At 47.6% G+C, this 22,686-nt stretch overlaps 1 protein-coding gene across 2 annotated transcripts; it reads right to left on the minus strand.

Annotated features, from left to right (window-relative positions):
• Nucleotides 1-1,800: 1,800 nt before the first annotated feature.
• Nucleotides 1,801-21,094, minus strand: POLR1E (RNA polymerase I subunit E). 2 transcript variants are annotated; one of them, XM_005581272.5, is made up of 12 exons: nt 20,917-21,094; nt 20,243-20,346; nt 19,068-19,144; nt 17,302-17,387; nt 13,015-13,073; nt 12,028-12,172; nt 10,448-10,555; nt 9,729-9,825; nt 7,195-7,328; nt 4,544-4,625; nt 3,647-3,778; nt 1,801-2,450 (listed from the first exon to the last, which is right to left on the minus strand). In XM_005581272.5, the coding sequence occupies exons 1-12, from the start codon at nt 20,990-20,992 to the stop codon at nt 2,291-2,293; spliced, it is 1,260 nt and encodes a 419-aa protein (XP_005581329.2). In that variant the 5' UTR covers nt 20,993-21,094; the 3' UTR covers nt 1,801-2,290. The 2 variants fall into 2 exon arrangements, with proteins under 2 accessions (XP_005581329.2, XP_065386400.1); XM_065530328.2 differs by having other exon boundaries at nt 20,243-20,417.
• Between the last annotated feature and the right edge of the window lie 1,592 nt (nt 21,095-22,686).

The following is a 22,686-nucleotide window of genomic DNA, read 5'->3' on the forward strand; positions in this document are numbered from 1 at the left end:
CCTCAAAGTGTCAAACCCATCTGAATTTTACAATTAATCACAACCTGAGGATGTATTAGAAGTCCTTTTCTGAGATTTTTTTTTCCAAGGAAGAGTCACATACTTGATTTTCACAACGGCTTAAAGAAAAACAAGAGGTAAGTAGATTCCCTGCCCACACCTCTGCTGGAGGAAGACAAAGTATGCTCCAAGTGCCTCCTACCCAGGGCCAGAGGCAGTTGGGGACAAAGCAGAGGAGCACGGCTCCGAGGGCATCCCAGAGCACAAAGAAAAAAAGGTGCACCTGCCCCAAAACTCAGCCAAGACTCCTTTCCACCGTGACTCCCAAATGGAGGGCCCCAGGTGCTGTGTAAACTTCTCCTCTCAGAGGAGCTGAGCTCTGTCTCCCTTTCTTCACTGACCCGGCCTCCCAGGCGCTGAGTATCACAGATCTCAACTGCTCCCACTTGAAGCAGGACCCTGGAGATCTGAGACTGGGCTCAGGCCACGTACCTAAGCCTTCCTGTGTCACACTCCAGTCCTTATAGCACCCCTCTGGACACAGCTTCTCCATCTCCTCAGTGGCACATACAATTGGTTGGCAGTTATAACCCATTCATGTCCTTCCAGAATGCCTCCTGTAACTAGACGCTGGCGAGCTGAAACCCATTTCAAAGACTCCCTTGCTGCTAGGATTCTACATGCAAATCAGGCTCCTACATATGCGCACCAGAAGGAAGCAAGGTGGAGGCCAGCTGCTTGACCTTTTGGCTGTCTCTGGTGACAAGGTGGTAGAAATACAGGACCTTTGAAAGTATAGGTAGGCTGGGTGCGGTGGCTCAGGCCCGTAATCGCAGCATGTTGGGAGGCCAAGGTGGGTGGATCACGAGGTCAGGAGTTCAAGACCAGCCTGGCCAACATGGTGAAACCCCATCTCTATTAAAAATACAAAAAAATTAGCTGAGCATGGTGGCACATGCCTGTAATCCTAGCTACTCGGGAGGCTGAGGTAGGAGAACTGCTTGAACTGGGACCCGGAGAGCAGAGGTAGCAGTGAGTGAGATCGTGCCACTGCACTCTAGCCTGGGCTCCAGAGCGAGACTGTTTCAAAAACATAAAAAGAAAAAGAAGAAAGCATGAGTAGCTGAAATCAGCAGCCCTGTGGTGAATCTTCAGCTTCGTGAATTCCAGGAGCAGTTATGGGGCAGAAGTGGCTTCTGAGTCCCCGAAGGCAGCCCCAGCCGTGTGTTCTTGAATTCAGCAGTCCCGACGGCAACCTTCCAATTCCCAGTCTTCTGGCCCTTCTCACGATTCTACAGCACCTTATCCGTACATTAAAATCCTTTCTTCTTAAGATACCGAGAGCAATTGATTTTCTGAACTTAACACTGATTGATTCATTCTCTTCAAAGTGTGGCCTTCAGAGCTGACCCCTGCCTTCTATGTGGCCTCAGCCAGGCAGAGAAATTGGGTCACCACTTCCTCTGACTTGGCTCCACCCCATTACAACAGGCTGTATCCTACTGGCCTGTGGCAGCTCCCCATCACACTGGTGACCCAGTTACCTTCTGATAAAGCCTGAAGTGTCACTTCCCAGGCGTGCTGAGCCAGATCCTCCTTCCTTACCACGTGCTCCACTGACCCTTCCAGACCTACGAACACCACTTCACATTTCTCTTTGGAAACCTTCATCCATTAGGTTTGACTCAGCCTGGTGAGATCTTTCCCCCAAGCCCCATCCTCCCAAATCCCCACACAGGTGAACCAACATGAGAAACATCTGCCATTTATAATCACAGCAGTAATGCCAAAGGAGAGAGATGAAGTCCAACCTGGCCATCACTTTATATTTCTGCATAAGACAAACACAATTGAGATGCTCGCTTCTGGCTTCATACCTGTGCCAAAGCAAGGCTTTTTTCCTTATTTTACTTTTTTGAGACAAGGTCTCACTCTGTGACCCAGGCTGGAGTGTGGCCACGCAATCATAGCTCACTGCAACCTTGATTTCCCAAGCTCAAGTAATCATCCTGCCTCAGCCTCCCGAGTAGCTGGGATTACAGGCACATACCACCAGGCCTGACATTCCCCCACCCCCACCCCCCACGGATGGGGTCTCCCTATGTTGTCCAGACTGGTTTCAAACTCCTGAGCTCAAGTGATCTTCCCGCCTCGGCCTCCCAAAGTGCTGGGATTTCAGGTGTGAGCCACCATCCCTGCACCTTTCCTTTTTAAAACATAAAAATGGAAATGAATAGGACCAGCCAGTGGCTATGATGCAGCCAAAATGCCGTGTCTGGAAAGTATGCATCTAGGTAATCTTCCTCCGCTTTGCCAGGCGGTCTGAGGTCTGGGCTGGAGGCAGTGGGAGGGACAGGGTGCCCAGTTTGTGATCTTCTTCACTGCCGGCGGCCACAGACACCCTTCTTTTGGAGATCTTCAGCCTCATGGCTTTGGCTATCTCCATCATCCTAAGGAAGACACAAACAGAACAACTGGAGAGACCCCTCAATGTGACTGTTCAGGGGGCTTTGGCAAAAGGTAGCACACATTCATGCTCCAGGCCATAAAGACAGAATCCCAAAGGTTGCCAGCAGGCACAAAGCCCCTGGCAGAGAGGCAGGCAAGGTCCCCTCACCCACTGGGAACCATTAGCCAATTTCATTTTAATGTGCTGCCCTTCAAAAAGATCCATATGGGTGATGAAAAACCAGGGTATCCAGAGCCCTGTGAGCAAGTTTTTTTTTACCTCCCATAACCAAACTTTTAGCAACCAGGATTGAGCACTTGGTAGAATCTGACAGGTTCCAAGTACCTGTTATCTTTTTTCGGCCTCACTGCCTGTGGGTACAGTTTGTGGACAGCCCTCAGAACAGTCCCTCCATGGACTGCTACAGAGTCCAGACAGAGGTGTGTTCACAGGCTCTCCTAGACACCCTCTGGGTTCCCCGATGTCAGATGCCCCTAAATCACTGACAAAGATCAGCTGACCCCACGGTTCCTGGGCAGCTCTGCCCCTACTGTCTGAATCTCCTCTACGAGGCCAGCCGGAGCCGAAAAGGTCACCTCCACCACCAGCTCTCCCAGTCTGGTCAGAGAAGTGCAAACATGACATCCCTGCCAAACGGAGGTTCCACCTGGCCTTGAACACGTCCCCTGGCAAACCCTTCCATCTGATTGTGAGGAAGCTCTTCTTACTAAGCTCAAATTGGGTTGTCCTACAACTTCCACCCTGGGCTGCACCCCTCAGACCCATACAGAATCCCGCTCCCCTGTGACAGCAATTCAGAGAATGGAGGCTGCCTGGTTATTCAGGAACAGAATGTTATGGAAAGGCTCAGGTCTCAAGGCCAACTACTCCCCGCTTGGTTGTGTAACCTTGAGAAAGTCATGTACTTTTCTGAGCCTGATTTTTCAATTGTTTTCTAGGGAAATCAGTGAGATAATGACATAATTTAAGACCGTGCCTAGCACAGAAAAGGCACTCAGTAATGTCTAGTTACTCATTCAGTCAATGATTCATTCACTGAAAATAGTCCTCTAGTTCCAAGTTGTTCCCACATTTAAACATCCTCAGTTCCCTTGGTGGTGCCTCACGCTTTCCAGTGGTACCAGAAATAAGACATCAAGGCACCCTGCAGGGAGCTCTTTATTCTGTTGTGCTCACCTTTTCTCACTGAGCTTCAAGTCCCCCTGTAACATTGTCAGGTCAATTTGGAAGTCATGTATGTGCAAGGCAAGTATGATCACATATGCAGTAATCTTCGCCTTCATAGAATCCGAAATTAAGTTCCGTAATCTAGAAAATCAGTGGCAATAAAGGAGAAACAAAATTAAACTCTCAATTTCTCCAAAAGCAAAATAAGAACATCCAACCCTATTCTCATATGCACTGAATGTCTTCCCAATTTCAGGAAAGGAAAAGGAATGTGGGTGACTTCTTTGCCCTTCCAAGGTTCCTGGGCCTCACGCACAGTGGAGCAGTGGGCCAGTCCATGTTTCCCTCTGAGGCAGACAGAGAAGGCTGGGCCTACACTCTCCCTGGACACCGCTAGCGCTGAGTCTGTCCCCGCCTGCTCAGCAGGGCTGCTGGGAAAACAATCATCCCGAAATCAGCTGTGCTGATTCTTCCAAGCACACTCTAGAGCAGAAAACATACTCCAGGCAAATGGCAGGAAGGAAGCCCGGGGCAACGCTTGCGGGTCTTTCCTGAGTCACCGAGTTGGGCTGCCCTTTTCTGCAACACTGCCTTTCCGCAAACACCAGCTCTGTGGGACATCAGGAAGGGCTCTTCAAAAGTATGTGAAGTAAAACAAGTCTTTATTGGAGGACTTCCCAGAGCTTCTAAGATTCCCCAAAAGTAATACTTTTCCAAAAAGGACAGAGTATGTCATATTTAGCGTTTGCTAAACTTACTGGGGCCCCAGGAGCCTTCCAAATGGCAGCAGTCTCTTCAGCACTGCATCTCTGTGGACGTGGAATTGAGTCCAAGCCCCTGCTGCTCACTCCCAACCCTCACCCACTTTCTCCTGCACAGGAAAAATCCCAGAAACCACCCCCTGACCTGCCATTGTTGTACGTCAAGCAGGTAAAGTGCTTCAGCAGTTTGGTGTTGATGATGTGGGGAACTCCAGGTCCCAGGGCACCTACAACACAAAGTTGAGTTTGATCATTTTCTCTCAAAACCCTCAGGCCACACCTCCACCATGAGTTGAGAGAAAAGCCAGGAGCTGGGCCACTGTAATGACCAGAACCAGGTGGTAAGAGAAGCAGGGCCCACAAAGCAGAACGGCCACATCGAAATGAAAACATGCTTGGTGTGCTTCAGCCTGCAGCTTGCCCTGCACAAGAGATGCTGGTGATGGGGCAGTGACAAGAAAACACAGCCGGAGGCCTAAGGACGTAGATTTAACATGACCTTAGAAAACAAAAATTGTGCTGAAAGCTCAGGGAGAGACAGGGAAAGCTGGAATTGGAATGTGAAAATAAGAACTAAGTGACCAGATGCAGTGGCTCACACCTGTAATCCCAACACTTTGGGAGACCGAGGCAGGCAGAACACCTGAGGTCAGGAGTTCAAGACCAGCCTGGCCAACACAGTGAAACCCCACCTCCACTAAAAATACAAAAATTAGCTGAGTATGGTGTAATCCCAGCTACTCAGGAGGCTGAGGCAGAACAACAGCTTGAACCTGGGAGGCAGAGGTTGCAGTGAGACGAGATTGCGCCACTGCACTCTAGCCTGGGCGATAAAGTGAGACTCCATCTCAAAACAAAACAAAACGAAACAAAACAAAAAAAAACTGGCTGGGCATGGTGGCTCACGCCTGTAATCCCAGCACTTTGGGAGGCCAAGGCGGGCAGATCATGAGGTTAGGAGTTCAAGACCAGCCTGACCAACATGGTGAAACCCTGTCTCTACTAAAAACACAAAAATTAGCCAGGTGTGGTGGCGGGCACCTATAACCCCAGCTACTTGGGAGGCTGAGGCAGGAGAATCCCTTGAACCCAGGAGGTGGAGGATGCAGGGAGCCAAGATCGAGCCACTGTATTCCAGCCTGGGTGACAGAGCGAGACGCCATCTAAAAAAAAAAAAGAACTAAGCAAATACAAGCTGAGTGCGGTAGCTCACACCTGTAATCCCAGCCAGCACTGTGGGAGCCCAAGGAGGGTGGATCACCTGAGGTCAGGAGTTCAAGACCAGCCTGGCCAACATGGAAAAACCCCGTCTCTACTAAAAACACAAAAATTAGCTGGGCATGGTGACGCCCGCCTGTAATCCCAGCTACTCAGGAGGCTGAGGCAGAACTGCTTGAACCCAGGAGATGGAGGTTGTACTGAGTCAAGATCATAGGTCTGCACCCCAGCCTGGGTGACAGAGCGAGATCCTGTCTCAAAAAAAAAAAAAGCATGACTAAGCAAATACAGTCATGTCCCACATTACGTTCTTTTGGTGAATGACAGGCCACATATGTGACAATGGTCCTGTAAGATTTTGTTTGACACAGGGTCTTGCTGTCACTGAGGCAGTGGTGCATTCATAGCTCACTGTAACCTTGAACTCCTAGGCTCAAACACTCCTCCTGCCTCAGCCTCCCAAATAGCTGGGAGTACAGGCGTGCATCACCCCAGCTAATATTTTTATTTTTTTGTAGAGACAGTGTCTTGGTATGTTGCCCAGGCTGGTCTCAAACTCCTGCCCTGAAGTGATCCTCTCACCTTGGCCTCTCAAAGTGCTGAGATATAGGCATGAGCCAACATGCCCAGCCGGTCCCAAAAGATTATAATATCATAGTTTTACTATTCCTTTTCTGTTTAGATACATTTAGATACACAAATGCCATTGTGTTACAATTGCCTATAATATTCAGCATAGTAACATGCTGTATAGGTTTGCAGCCTAGGAACAGCAGCTTATAGCATATAGCCTAGGTGTGTAGTAGGCTATACCATCTAGGTTTATGCAAATATACTCTGTGATGTTTGTACAATGACAAAATTGCCTAAGGATACATTTCTCAGAACATATCCCCATCATTAAGTGACACATGACTATACTGAAAAACAGGAGTATAGACTATTGGATGCCCAATCACAGTAACAACTAAATATGCCTTGTGCCTAAAACCACAGACATCTCCTGGGTTTCCAACTCTGGGTAGGTATGAGGGTGTGACCCACAAAGCGTCCTGGCTACAGGTGACACTGGGTTACCATCAGATTGACGCTCTCCTGTTAGAAATAAGCTGACACAACACAAACCTGCCACAAGCTTTCAAGATACATATGTGTAACTCATAAGCGCTCTCTCCACACACACACACACACACACACACACACACACACACACACACACACACACACACGGCTGATGTTTGTTCTAACAGTCCCTTAAAATTTTCATTTTATTTGACCTGGATATTCTACCTTGCCTAATGCAGAATAGAAGTAGCAAATGTTAGCTCTGGAAGGACCCTGAACTCTCATATAATCCAACGTGGCCCCAATTTTCAGATGAGAAAAGGGAGATCCAGAGAGAAAAAGGGGCCTGGCAAGTCCCCTCGACATGTCAGCAGTACCAGCAGGAATCTCACAGTTGACAATAAAGACTTGGACAGACACACTGATTTTCTTCTCTCATTAGAACTGATCTAAGAATTATAGACAAATAACAGACTGGAAACAATTAGAATTAAATGTTTACCATAGACTTACTTTTCCGCTTAACTACCCTCTGAGCTCGAAATTTGATGAGGGTATCCAGAAACCATATGCATCGGGCCTGGCGGTCTCGGCTCTCCACGTCTGATGGCAAAGACTTCAACGCTTCTATCACAAAGGTGCAATGGCTAAAACAAGGAAAAGAAAGAGAGGCTTGTGTCAGGGTAAGATGGGCTCTGTCAGGAACTATTTCCCTCTCACAACAAGAGCAGCAGGCGCCTCTCACCCCTGACACACTCAACAGCTAATGAAAGCCTGGGCAACAAGGCAAGACCCCATCTCTACAAAAACTTAACCAGCATGGTGGCACACTCCTGTGGTCCCAGCTACTCAGGAGCCTGAGGCAGGAGGATCACCTGAGCCCAGGAGGTCAAGGCTCCAGTGAGCTGTCTGCGCCACTGTACTCCAGCCTAGGTGACAGAGCGAGACCCTATCTCAGAAACAAAAAAACAAATGAACAAAAGCAGCTGATGAAGGCCAGTACACTCAACACTCCTTGTAACAGGAGGAACATGGTTTAGTGCAGGGATCAATACAGGGCTAGACAGTAAATATTTTAGGCTTTGGAGGCCATACAACCTCTGTTGCAACTACCTGACTCTGCCATTGCAGTGCAAAAGAAGCCACAGATATTACTTAAGTAAATGAACAGGGCTGTGATCCAATAAAACTTTATTTATACTTTACTTACTCACAGGCAGCAGGCCAGACTTGGCATGTGGGCCGTAGTTTGCTGACCTGTTTTTATAGTCAGGAGCATACACTCTGTAGTCAGCCTGTCTGGGTTTCAATCCTTTCTCTGCCATTTAATGTCTTAGGCAAGTTTCTTTTTTTTTTTTTGAGACTAAGTCTCACTCTGTTACCCAGGCTGGAATGCAATGGCACAATCTTGGCTCACCGCAACCTCCATTTCCTGGGTTCAAGCAATTCTCCTGCCTCAGCCTCCCGAGTAGCTGGGATTACAGGCATGTGCCACCATGCCTAGCTAATTTTGTATTTTTAGTAGAGATGGGGTTTCTCCACATCGGTCAGGTTGGTCTTCAACTCCCGACCTCAGGTGATCCGCCTGCCTCGGTCTCCCAAAGTGCTGGGATTACAGGCGTAAGCCACCACGCCCAGCCAGGCAAGTTTCTTGACATCTGGTACCCTAGTTTCTCCATCTATAAATTGGGGCCAATGATAGTACAGGTACTTTTCTCCTAAGGATTTTTTCTAGATTAAGAGATGATGCCAGTAAAGCTCTTAGAACAGTGCTTGGCAATAATGTTAAGGCTCAGTCAATGCTCACTATTATTTTCAGGCACTGTTCTGCTAGCAAGACCCTGGACTCACAGAGATAAAAAGGCTCTTCAAGATCATCTCATAGCTGCCTCATTTTACAGACAGAAAAACTGAGGTTTCAAGAAGGGAAGATTAGGACAGAGCTCGGGGACTCAGTTTTCAGACTCCCTGCTCAGAGTTCGTTCCTGCACCGGCCCGAGTCACAATCACATTAAGACAACTATGAACTAGTAATGAGCTCTTTTTTGGAAATATCTTTGAAGAGAAAAGAAAAAAAAAAGTAGTAATAATAGTAATTCCGGCCGGGCGCGGTGGCTCAAGCCTGTAATCCCAGCACTTTGGGAGGCCGAGACGGGTGGATCACTAGGTCAGGAGATCGAGACCATCCTGGCGAACACGGTGAAACCCCGTCTCTACTAAAAAATACAAAAAAACTAGCCGGGCGAGGCGGCGGGCGCCTGTAGTCCCAGCTACTCGGGAGGCTGAGGCAGGAGAATGGCGTAAACCCGGGGGGCGGAGCTTGCAGTGAGCTGAGATCCGGCCACTGCACTCCAGCCCGGGCGACAGAGCCAGACTCCGTCTCAAAAAAAAAAAAAAAAAAAAAATAGTAATTCCAAGGCACTGGAAAGGTGCTAGAGTTCAATGACAAGCAAAATTTAAAAACAAAAATTGGAGGAACAAACCTCAGATTGACAACTCTTCATCAAAATCAAATTATTAAAAGAAAAAACTCAAAAGCAAAAAAAAATCTCACCATCATCCTAAAAGAAGCTGTTTTAATGGGAAAGAGGAGGGAGAAGGAAATAATCTCTGATTTAAAATATACAATATTTTAAATACATAAATTGAATGTTAGAAAAGCTCGCCTACCATATCATCACAGAGAAACCATCACTTTGGACAGCACCCATTCCCAGGCCAGCATCTGGGCCCTGTCAGTGACAATCAGCATCAGCATGACACTGGGTGACACAGGCCAGCTCTGGTTCCCAGCCCCGGAGTAGAAGGCCTCACCACCCTTTGCCCTGTCGCAGGTCCCATGCACTCAGAGACCAACCATCTCCCCTGAATGTGACCCACAGCTCCTGGAAGCCCAAACATTCAAGAAAACACTGGCTCACTAATGTTCAAATGCTGAACAGACATACCTCCTCACTGACTGACACCCAAAGGACCTGCACAGTGTCTGACTACTGTTGTGTCCCAACAGCACTCCCCAGAATCCCCATCTGCTTAAGTAAGGGTACCTGTTCTCCTCAATCATCTTCAGTATTTCTTCTGATGTGACGTTCCTGAAAGCTTCAGATGGGCTCTGAAGAGCTTCATACTCAGCAGGGGAAAGAACTAGTTACAGGTCAAGAATATAATCCAACCAAAATAGAAACATCCAACTAGCTAGATCATCTCATAGCAGCGTCATGTCACAGACAGGTAAACTGAGGCTCAGAGAGCCGAAGATCACACAGGGCAGATCACATAGGGGCAGAGCTTGGTGACTCAGTTCTCAGACTTCCAGCCCAGAGCCCATTCCCTGCCCAGGCTTTTCTGCCTTTTCTCATCACAAAGCCACTGCAGACATTTTCCTTCTAACTGGACTCATTGAGTGGTGACATTCTAAGTTCCAACCCTTCCTTTTACAAAAAAGGAAGGGTTGCCCTAGACTTTGGGCATTTGACTGGTTCAAAAGTCTTATTTTGACTATCCATGGAGAGTGACCCCAAAGGTCTGAGCTGTGGGCATTTGGCATTTTGCTGAGGAATGGATTTGAATCCCAGGGGCTGGTCCCTCAGCTAGTGAGGAAGCCAAGTTAACCTCCTGGCAAGAGCACTGAGCAACTGCAAAGGTTTGGATGGAGCTCTTGTGAATGTCACAGAACACAGACACCCTCAGAAAACCTGACTATGCACTCACATGCAAACATCTCCACTTGTGAAATAACGCAGCTTTTCTACTGCAAGAAGGATACGATCTTCAAATTTATACACGTCTTCAGGCTTGGTTGCATCATCATAGCAGGGAGGAAGGTAGAGGGAGTCATCTTGCAAGTCATTGTGGATAGCATCACTGACCAGAGCTTTTCAATAAAGAAACAATCCACGTATCACCCTCTTTGTTTCCAGTTCCCCAACATTCTTTTCAGTCTGTACACTTGAGACCACCAACAGTCCAGAAACCCCAAGTGTTCTGCCAAAGTGCTTCTGCCAAAGTGACTTGGCCTCTCCATCAGGCTGACTGCTTCAAGACTGCCATGTTCACTCATGAACAAACACGAGCTAGGCACTGGAGAAGGTGGAGGTGGCAAGATTCCCCTCAGGTAACTTAAAATAGAGTTGGGACAGACAGCTGTGCTAATACAGAAACATTTGTAATACAAAATGAGAGAAACTAAAAGTGAGGGACGTCCAAAATAGCCTTTAATGGCTTAACTTCTAGAAAAATTTGCCACACATTGTAGGTGGAACAAAACTTTCAGAATATAACGCTGTAACTGTCCTACAAGAATAACTATGAGGCCAGGTGTGGTGGCTCACACCTGTAACCCCAACATCTTGGGAGGCGAAGGTGGGAGGATGGCTTGAGCCCAGGAGTTTGAGACCAGCCCAGGCAACATGGCAAGATCCCGGTCTCTCCAAAAAACTAAAACTAAAAAAATTAGCTGAGTGTGGTAGCACACATGTGTGGTCCCAGCCACTTGGGAGGCTGAAGTAGGAGGATCACTTGAGCCCAGGAGGTTATGGCTGCAGTGAGCCATGTCTGCACCATTGCACTCCAGTCTGGGTGATAGAGCAAGACCCCTTCTCCAATAAATAAATAAATAAATTTGTGAAAGTGTTGAAATCTATATAATCATAGAGTATGGAAAGATTTTCCAAAAATTACTAGGATTCCATTCTTAATAGAAAAACTGCTCTGCCCAGGGCACAGTGGTGTGTGCCTATAATCCTAGCTACCTGGGAGGCTGAGGAGGGAGGACTGCTTGAAGCCAAGAGTTCAAGATCAGCCTGGGCAACACAGCAAGACCTCATCTCCAAAACTGGTAAAAAGAAAAGCTGCTCTTACACAAACTTGCTTTTATGTTCAATTTGAACAATAAATACATTTTAAAATAATACAATTAAATACTCCAGGGGCTGAATACCGGAAACAGAGCCACCGATCCCAAAGTGAAATGCCACCTCTGGAGGCTCACTTCCATCAACACATCAGCCTTTTTGACCAAAGCTTCCCTGCAACTCACAAGGAGAGACCTGAGGCCTTCTTCCTCCTCTGTGCCCTGTAGGCTGTAACCCCAGCGCCATGACCTCGGCAGGCACGTATCCATTCCATGTCTGTCCCTGTACTTGACTGTGAGATCACTAGAAGACAAGGCCATGTCGGATGTTTCTTACTACTTTCAGAGCCTGTCCCTGAGAAGGCCTTCAGCAAGAGGCAGAAAGGAATCCAGCCCTAGATCCCAGCATTCCATCTGTGGATAGGTAAAAGATCTCAAGAGAAGAGAAAGCTGTCATTATGGGCAGACTCTTACGCCAAGTTCCAACTTCTTACCAGTCACACCCTTCGTATCAATGATAGTCTCTGCAGCTTTAGCCACCGCCTGATTCAAAGATTCATTGCCAACTCTGTTCATTCTCCTGGCATTCAGAGCTCGCTTCTGTTTGGTGGTACCAAAGGCTTCAATACAAGAATCCATCTGTGTAAGAGATAAACCTGGTTACTGGGAACAGGGCAGGTAGGCGCTGCCCCTCCTAGCTGTGTCACTATGGGGACACTCTCAGCATCCCAGAGCTATCACTACCTCACCTGTGAATAAGACTGAATCGCACCTATTTACCTCACAGGACTGCTGTAAGCACCAAATGATATTAACAGATTGGCCAATCAGTAGCATCTCCATCAGTAAGATAAAAAGACTTGACTAGGATTAGGGCTGGGAAATCTGTAGCACACAGCTTACCATTCTCCCATTCTATACCCATAACAGACAGGGATAATAGATTTACCATTCTCCCATCCTATACCCGTAACAGACAGGGCTAATAGATCACTGACTCTTTCCCCTGAGCCAAAAGGTAGCCTCACATCCCTTCTCAATACAGTGCTCCACATAGCACCAGAGACTCAATCAATTTGCCATCTTGGGGTGAGATGACCTTTGTAGGGACCTTCTACATTGAAAATCCTCAAGTTTACTTTGTTTTAACATGAATATTTTCAGGCTACAACCAATATATTCTAAAACTTGGACTAAATCCTTAAAACAAGCATTATGCTACACTTGTATCAGCCCAGAGAACCGACTCCAAACATTGGCACAGAGCTGTGTTCAGCTGCCCGAGATGGCAGCAGGATTGTTCTCTGTGGGACCAAGGAGGCTTCTGCAGGCACAAACTAACTGTCCAGAGAAACAGACTGAATGAGTTGGGAGCAGCCAGGGAGACCCTTGTGTTCAACAAGCTCATTTCACTGATGGAGAAACCCAAGGTGTAGAAGGAACTTGCTTAAGGTCCCACAACTTAATTCTATCACACTCACCTTTTCTCTGTAAGTTTTGGTCTGACTGTCTAGTGCCAGTTCACTCTCAACTGATACATCTATCAAAACACACAAAAACAGAGAGAAAGAAAAGTCAATTGGGAGGCCTACAAATAGTAATAAATATTCATTTGTCTCTCTAAGAATAATAGATTTCTTTACTATAGGACTTCCCTGAGCCTAACATGAGTGTACACTGTGAATATTTAATATGTAGCTTTAGTACACAGTTAAAAAAACTTGGAGAATAAATTAGAGAGCTAAATCAAGGGGTCATCTGGCCCAACCCCTTCATTTTAGAAATTAAAAAACAGAAGGCCCACAGATGAAACGACTTGCCCCAGGTCAGTTCACCAGGTAGAGACAGGATTAGAAAACAATCCTTGGCTCTTTCCAGGAAATAATTTTGCTTTCTTGGTGAAAGACCTAAAAGCAGGCATAAACATGAGGTATGTGCTACTTATACGATGCTCTCTAATCATCTACAAAGTACTCAAATAAGGGGCAGTATAACCTACTAGACAACAGCACAGGCTCTGGAATACAAGCTCCGCCATGCCTGACAACAGCACAAGCTCTGGAGTGGCCTTGCCTGTTATCTCAGACATCACCCCTGATAAGGTCATCTAACCTCTGTGCCAGTTTCATCATTGGTAAAAAAGAAAAAAAAAAGAACAACAGTACTTACTCCAGAAAGTCGGTGTGTGCAAGGAAAGTGCTTGGAACAGTGACTAGCATACAGTAAGGACTTAAATGTTATCTCTGTGTGTGTGCTAGCTAGAATAAACTCATATTTACTAATTTCTTACATATAAAAACAAAAATGTGTTTAATCAACATGTTAAATTACAATTTTCCTTGCCTCCTTGGATTTTACAAGAACAGTTGGAGGATGACTTAAATATAGTTATATATGTTTGCAAAGCAGGGGGACACCTAGGAAATTCACAGATGGGTGTCAGGACTCAAGAGTCCTTTAAAATTACGTGTAGGGCCAGGCACGGTGGCTCAAGCCTGCAATCCCAGCACTTTGGGAGGCCGAGACGGGCAGATCACGAGGTCAGGAGATCGAGACCATCCTGGCTAACACGGTGAAACCCCATCTCTACTAAAAAATACAAAAAACTAGCCGGGCGAGGGGGCGGGCGCCTGTAGTCCCAGCTACTCAGGAGGCTGAGGCAGGAGAATGGCGTAAACCCAGAAGGTGGAGCTTGCAGTGAGCTGAGATCCGGCCACTGCACTCCAGCCTGGGTGACAGAGCGAGACTCCTTCTCAAAAAAAAAAAAAATTATGTGTAAAATTTGGCCGGGCACGGTGGCTCACACCTGTAATCCCAGCACTTTGGGAGGCCAAGGTGGGTGAATCACTTGAGGCCAGGAGTTTGAGACCAGCCTGGCCAACGTTGTGAAACCCCATCTGTACTAAAAATACAAAAATTAGCCAAGTGTGGTAGCACACACCTATAACCCCAGCTACTCAAGAGGCTGAGGCAGGATAATCGCTTGAACCCGGGAGGCACAGTCTTCCATAAGCCCAGATTGCACCACTGCACTCCAGCCTGGGTGACAAAGTGAGACTGGGTCTCAAAAAAAAAAAAAAAAAAAATTATATATGAAATTCCATATTAAAAAAAAAAACCCATGTATTTGTGTATTACATATGTTTCTCAGAAGTAGGTCCAGGTCCTTATCAGAATCTCAAAAGGGATGGAAGAACTGCTTTGAGGGAATAAAGCTGGAATTAATGCCCCTGAGGTATCAGGCAGATTCACAATGCTCCCAGTGATTCTTTCTTGTCTACTACCCTATCCTGCCATGGTTCTCAGTATTTAAGGGCATCACTAAGATTCAAGTTCTGAGATTTAAGGAACAGAAGCCCCTTGAACAGAAGCCCCTTGGAAGATCTCACTCTAGCCCTGAGCATTTGAAGATGACAAAGCAGAGAAGTAATGTAAATTCTTCCACTGGATTAGGGGAAAAAAATAGATCTTCCCCAAATTAGTGCAGAGACTTGTCCTCAACATGAAAGTTACTATACAACTTAATAAGCAATTTCCTTTGTCTACCAGAAATTCTAAAACCTCTTTACCCCAACTATAACGGTTAAGAATTAAGAAAGATCCCTTTCAGCCAGAACCACCATCTTGCAGTAATTCATCAAAATGACGAACAGAAAGGGAAAGAGGAGAGGACCCCGATATATGTTCTCTAGGCCTTTTAGAAAACATGGAATTGTTCCTTTGGCCACGTATATGTGAATCTATAAGAAAGGTGATATTGTAGATGTCAAGGGAATGGGTACTGTTCAAAAAGGAATGCCCCACAAGTGTGACCATGGCAAAACTGGAAGAGTCTACAATGTTCCCCAGCACACTGCTGGCATTGTTGTAAACAAACAAGTTAAGAGCAAGATTCTTGCCAAGAGAATTAATGTGCAGCACATTAAGCACTCTAAGAGCCGAGAAAGCTTCCTGAAACACGTGAAGAAAGATGATTAGAAAAAGAAAGAAGCCGGGCCGGGCGCGGTGGCTCAAGCCTGTAATCCCAGCACTTTGGGAGGCCGAGACGGGCGGATCACAAGGTCAGGAGATCGAGACCATCCTGGCTAACACGGTGAAACCCCGTCTCTACTAAAAAATACAAAAACCTAGCCGGGCGAGGTGGCGGGCGTCTGTAGTCCCAGCTACTCGGGAGGCTGAGGCAGGAGAATGGCGTGAACCCGGGAGGCGGAGCTTGCAGTGAGCTGAGATCCGGCCACTGCACTCCAGTCTGGGCGACAAAGCCAGACTCTGTCTCAACAAAAAAAAAAAAAAAAAAAAAAAGAAAAAAGAAAAAGAAAAAGAAAGAAGCCAAAGAGAAAGGTACCTGGGTTCAACTGAAGCACCAGCCTGCTCCACCCAGAGAAGCACATTTTGTGAGAACCAATGGGAAGGAGCCTGAGCTGCTGGAACCTATCCCCTATGAATTCATGGCATAATAGGTGTTTAAAAAATAAAAGACCTCTGGACTGTAAAAATGTTTCTCTTTATTGAGCAGAAGTGTGGTGTCCTCTCCCCCAAATATTTAAAGCAAATTTTAATTATGTCCTAGTTCATTATATAATGTCTTTACTATTCAAATTTAATGTACCTCTTGCTGAAAGATGTGAGGTAGCTTATTGTGCAACAAATTGTTTGTGCAACAAATTCGATTGTTTAGAAAATAGCCAGGTATTAGTATGAAATATTTGTACTGGTTTGAAGATAGACCCTCGAAATCATCAAGGAAGAAATAAAATAATTTACAAAAATAAAAAATAAAAAGAATTAAGGCAGTTCTTTGAGGCAAAAGATTTTATCAGACATGTCCTCTAATATTCTGCTCTGATCACTGCTCAGCTTGCTTTTATGAACCTCTGATCTCAAGTCTCTAAACACTATGGGGACAGGATCTGTGTCTGTCTTGCTTACTGCCACATCCACAGCCCCAGCTTGGTGCCTGGTACATTAGGTTATCAATAAGTGTGTGCTGAATAAAAACTCTAGGCTGGGCGCAGTGGCTCACGCCTGTAATCCCAGCACTTTGGGAGGCCAAGGCTGATGGATCACCTGAGGTCAAGAGTTTGAGACCAGCCTGGCCAACATGGTGAAACCCCGTCTCTACTAAAAATACAAAAATTACGGCCGGGCGCGGTGGCTCAAGCCTGTAATCCCAGCACTTTGGGAGGCCGAGACGGGCGGATCACGAGGCCAGGAGATCTAGACCATCCTGGCTAACACGGTGAAACCCCGTCTCTACTAAAAAATACAAAAAACTAGCCGGGCGCGGTGGCAGGCGCCTGTAGTCCCAACTACTCGGGAGGCTGAGGCAGGAGAATGGCGTGAACCCGGGAGGCGGAGCTTGCAGTGAGCTGAGATCCGGCCACTGCACTCCAGCCTGGGCGGCAGAGCGAGACTCCGTCTCAAAAAAAAAAAAAAAAAAAAAATTAGCCAGGTGTGGTGATGTGCGCCTGTGATCTCAGCTACTCAGGAGGCTGAGGCAGAAGAACTGCTTGAATCCGGGAGGTGGAGGTTGTAGTGAGCCGAGATTGCACCACTGCACTCTAGCCTGGGTGACAGAGTGGGACTCCATCTCAAAAAAAAAAAAGTATACATATATAAAACCATTTTCTCAACACAGACAAAGCAGAAAAAACAGAATAAATAAAAGTAACTACAAAATGTGTTTTGTAAATCTAAAACTCAAGCCAACTCATCCAGCAAACCCAAACTATGCATTGTTTCTGACAGCTTTCATGACTGGGACCTACCTGAAAACAGTGGCTGCATGTTGAATAATTCAGCATCGTATACTTCCATTTGGCCAGAGGTCTTGTTCAAAATTCCCACAAAATGTCTGAATAAAGAAGGAATAATACAAGTAATAACGGATTATTCAAAAGTATTATTTGTACAGCTTCCTTTTTTTTTTTTTTGAGACAGAGTCTTGCTGTCGCCCAGGTTGGAGTGGAGTGATCCTGGCTCACAGCAACCTCACAACACCTCCCGGGTTCAAGCAATTCTCCTGTCTCAGCCTGTCGGGTAGCCGGGATTACAGGCACATGCCACCATGCCTGGCTAATTTTTGTATTTTTAATAGAGATGGGGTTTCACCACGTTGGCCAGGCTGGTCTAACTCCTGACCTCAGGTGACCTGCCCCTATCAGCCTCCCAAAGTGCTGGGATTACAGGTGTGAGCCACTGCGCCTGGCCCTTTTTCCTGTTTAAAAGTTCTCAACCTTGCCGGGCGCGTTGGCTCAAGCCTGTAATCCCAGCACTTTGGGAGGCCGAGACGGGCGGATCACGAGGTCAGGAGATCGAGACCATCCTGGCTAACACGGTGAAACCCCATCTCTACTAAAAAATACAAAAAACTAGCCAGGCGAGGGGGTGGGCGCCTGTAGTCCCAGCTACTCAGGAGGCTGAGGCAGGAGAATGGCATAAACCCCAGAGGCGGAGCTTGCAGTGAGCTGAGATCCGGCCACTGCACTCCAGCCTGGGCGACAGAGCAAGACTCAGTCTCAAAAAAATAAAAAAATAAATAAAATAAAAGTTCTCAACCTTCTCTCTGCCCACACACCTGAGAAATGCATCACCTACTCATGGGTAACAATAATCTCCCTCTACCCCTACCCCACAGCAATTCTCTGCATAGAGAGGGAAAAGGAAAGGATGGATGGGATGGGAGGATATGAGGTGGTTCTGGAAAACAAAGAAAAAAGCTACCAGGTGATTCTGGTAGTTGATCACATTCGGGCTCGCTGCTGTACTGTAATGGAAAACTCTTTTGGGGTGTAGGAATCTAGAATTACACTAGAATTTATGGCACAACAGTTTTATGGAGGCAAAATCAAGTAAACGGGAAGGAGACCAGTTGGAACTAGGGCATCGTTGAGAGGGGAGAGTGCAGGGTTAGTAGTTCTCAGCACCTATACAGCAATCTGACCTCTATTGGAGTATGGTCCAGTAAGGCTCAGAAAGGGCCTGGTTTGTAGTTCATTGTTGGGTACCATCACAGGGCCCTGTCTGCATCATGCCAGCCCCCGAGAGTGATATAGTTGAGGTTGGACAATCTTCATTGTACAGACTAGGGGTCAGTGATGGGCAGAGTTACCCAGCCACTCAGTCAAACAGCAGCACAGAGGGATGGGAATCCCAGGCTTCTCTTTCCCAGCCCAGAGCCTTCAACACTACCAAGTTCTTTACCTGTCGTTAGTTCCCAGGTAAACTTCACGCAAGCTTTGACCTACTAGTCACACATTCCAAATTAATGGAGAGAACTGCCTTTTGGAATAAGACAGCTATAAACAAACAAGGTTACAAATGAGGTTTTCAGGAAATTCAAGTTATCTTTCCTTTCCAGCAATGTCTACAGGTGAGGGGAAGGGCTCTATGTCTAATAGGAACACAGGAATCACCTAGTAAACCGCTCTAGATGGCTCCTACTGCCCTTAAGACAGACAGGAAACAGCAGTGCCAGTGCTGCCACCACTCCCAACCCCATCACCCTTCCCGCTGTCCCTTCCCCTGCCATTACCTGCACAAAGTGTTGCATTTGAGGGCTCCAGTACCAAAATTGTTTCCCACATAGGAAAGTCTATCTGTTTCAGCTGCCTAAAATGCAGAGAGGAGAAACTCCATTTACAACCAATGTTGAAAGGTATTAAGCATCATCTCTCTTTTCTACATTTGCTGAGGCTTTTGAATCCAGACTCACAATGGATTAGAACTAGTTCATCTCTGGCAGATGATCCAGCTCCACTCTCTCTAAGGGAATATGGGGTGTCCCTGCGGGGGAAGCAAGACAACTTTTGGAAGAGAAGCCTCAGATGGTGCTAGCTTCTAATGGTATGAAAAGCTCTTGGGGGAATTCTATCACAAGACTTGAGAGAGAGGCCCTGGGCTTCTAGCACTTACAGGCATGCAACAAAGTGATTCTGTAAGCAATCTCTCTTTGGCCCAAAGTCCAAGCCCTTTTTCACCTTCTTTGCCCATCTCTCCCATGGCTGTTCTTTGTATACTCTCAGGACCATGGCTGATTGACTCCCCAATCATAAGCAAGCTTTCCTGCTTCTCTGCATTTGTCCTCGCTATCCTTTTCACTTAGAACACCAAACCTTGACTGCCAAACCCTCGTTCCAGCCTTCAAGGCTCAGCTCCAACATGACCTCCCCAAGGAAGGCATTCTGGCAGAGACCTCTCCTCCCACTGAGCTCACTCTGCCCTGTAATCTTCCGCACGTGGCCTCAGAGCTTTGTGTAAAAGTGTCCCTCACAGCCAGTTCTCATCTCTCTAGAGCAGAGGTTCTCAATCCAGGGAAATCCACTCTGGTGCTACTGGCATCCAGTGAGTAGAGACTAGGGATGCTGCCCCCACAGCAAAGAATTATTGGCCCCAAAAGTCAATAGTCCTGAGGTTAAGAAACCCTGTTCTAGAGTATGAACTCCGAGTGGGGCTAGGCCTGATTTGGCTGTTTTCCTAGAAGCTTGCAGCACAGGGATACAGAGGAGGTTCCATAAATGCTTGTTGAAAGAATAAATGAATGAAAGATGGAGCCTGTCCCCACATCCCAAGTTGCTGGGCATCAGAGTTCTTCAAAGGTCCATTTGCTACTACTCTCCTGTTTCTCCCCTCACTCCCTCCCACACCACCCACTCCCAGGCGCCTTCTGAGCCCTGCAGAGTGGAGGCAGCTGGCAACTGCTTCACTTACCAGGATCCGTTGATTCCTCTTCCTGGGGTTGGTGGAATCTTTGTTCTCATACAAGGTAAAGCGCATGTTGCCCGGACTCTGTAGCTTCCCGTTGGAGAACTGGACTGTAAGAGTGCAGCCCAAGAATCAGGTGAGAGCAGAAGGCCACACAATGTACGGTGGGACTAGACTGTCACTGGGAGGGAGTGAGTGTCAGAATGGGGATGGCAAGGAAGCTCGGGTCCTGACCCAAAGGGAACTAGAGGAGATCCGGGGCCAGCTGAGAAGAGGGGTTAGGGAGGTGGGAGAACCCTGGGGAGGGGCTGTAACAAGGGGGAATGTCTCGCGGAAGGAGGCTGACAGCAGACGCCTGGTCCACACCTAAAGTGACAGAAGGAACCCCTGCCCAGTGAAGAGAGGGAAACGGGGGAGGTGGGAGACCTGGTGGGTGAGGGGACAGCAGGGTCCTGGACACAGCCCTGGGGAGCGGGTGAGTGGGATGTCCCAATCCGGCTGGGCGGTAGTGACAGAAAGACGGACAGGGCAGCCCCGACCGAGCCCAGGAGAGTGGTGGAGACTACAGGCGTCCTGGCCCCGCTGGGGAGAAGCCTAACGGAGTGCGAGGGGACAGCTGAGATACCGAGACGGAAGGGGGGAGGGTTAGAGGAGCACTGCTCCAGCTCTGCAGTCTTTACCCAGTACAGCTCTCTGGCTCCCGTCGGGCGCCCCACAATACTGCCACCTCGCACTCGGCAACACCTCCGCCGCCATCTCGCCTGTTTGTCCGCCAAGTACAACAGTTAAGACAGCAGTAGCCACAAACCCGCTTTTAAACACGCGGGAGCCTACGCCGCGCGGCAGGCCGGAAAAGGCGTGGCCCCAGCCGGGCACCGCCCACAGTGCGCGAGCCGCGTGTCCCCGCCCCCCGCGCGGAGAGGCGCGGTCTCCGCCCACAAGGTGCCACATACTCGCGCGACTGGCCGAGGCGCAGCACGTGATTAGCTCAGCGCTCGCCTGCGCTCTGGGTGTTGTAGGTCCAGAGCCTGAGGCATCCTACGGCTTCAGCCTAAGCTTGCTGTGAGCCTTCTTCCGGCTCAGCACAGTCTAGAGAGAGTGTCGTCTCTCTCCTACCGTGACAAACACGTCTTCCCAAGACCTGAAAGACCAAGTTCAAATTTAGAATTCTCTAACAGGAACTCCTTGAGCCCCAACTAAATGTGGCCGCTGGCAAAAAGCCGCCCCTCTCTAGGACCTCCCACCCACCCACGTGGACATCCAGTTCTAGGTACAAGCTTTGTCCACAGTCCGACAAACAGCGCCCCGCAATGCGCTGTGGCGTGCACACATGTGGCCCGATCAACCCTGAGGTGATGGAACAGAAGCCCAACCAACCCCAGGGCCTTTGGCCAGGAGATTCTGGACTGAAATAGAAGAGGGAGTCCGAGCTGATAGACATGTCCCTTTTTCACTGCGGATTCAACCATTCTTCTGCACGGGGAGTTTTCAGAGCACAAAAAAGGCAAAAGCAGGACCTTTAAGCATGGACCCTGGCCGAGGCCCCCTTTGCCCAAAGATGCGTGCTATTGAAGGGCAAGAACTCAGGCTGACTCCCCTCTGTCTTCCAAATCACCTTCTTTCAGGACTCTTTTCCTTCCACACATCCTCACACCCTCCTCCAACACCCAGAATCCTAGGAATAATCTTAAAGCCTGCAACTTGTCACTCTTTTCTAATTACCCAGTCTCAAACTTAAAGAAACACTGCAAGAACTTTTTTTGCCCTGAACCATTTAGAGTAAGCTGTCAACCTGATACCCTTTCACCCCGAAGACTATAGTATTTCCTACAGACAAGGACGTTCCCTAAATAACAACACAGCCATCAGCAAATTGCCAGGCGCAGAGGCAGAGGCAGTTCTATCCCTTGATTCTAGGAATTTGAGACCAGGCTGGGCAACATAACAAGACCCTGTCTCTACAAAAAAATAATCATTAGTCACGTGTGGTGGCACACGCCTGTCGTCCCAGCTACTCAGGAGGCTGAGGTGGGAGGATTGCTTGAGCCTAGGAGGCAAAGGCTGCAGTGAGCTGTGATGGTGCCATTGCACTGTAGCCTGGGCGACCAAAAAAAAAAAAAAAAAAAAATTAAACAGAAAACAATCAGGAAATTAACACTGGTACATTACTACCATGTAATCCTCACATCCCATTTAAGTTTACCATTGTCCCAGCGTTTGTTGTTTGTTTGTTTTTTGAGATAGGGTCTCAGTCTGTCACCCAGGCTGGAGTGCAGTGTTGCAAACAGGGCTCACTGCAGCCTTGACCTTCCGGGCGCAAGTGATCCTCTCACCACAACCTCCGAGCTAACATACAGGTGTATGCCACCACAGCCAGCTTTTTTTTTTTTTTTCTTAATTAAAAAAATTTTTTTGTAGAGACTAGGTCCACTATGTTGCCAGGGCTGGTC

Source organism: Macaca fascicularis, chromosome 15 (genome assembly GCF_037993035.2).
Source record: "Macaca fascicularis isolate 582-1 chromosome 15, T2T-MFA8v1.1".
NCBI lineage: Eukaryota > Metazoa > Chordata > Mammalia > Primates > Cercopithecidae > Macaca > Macaca fascicularis.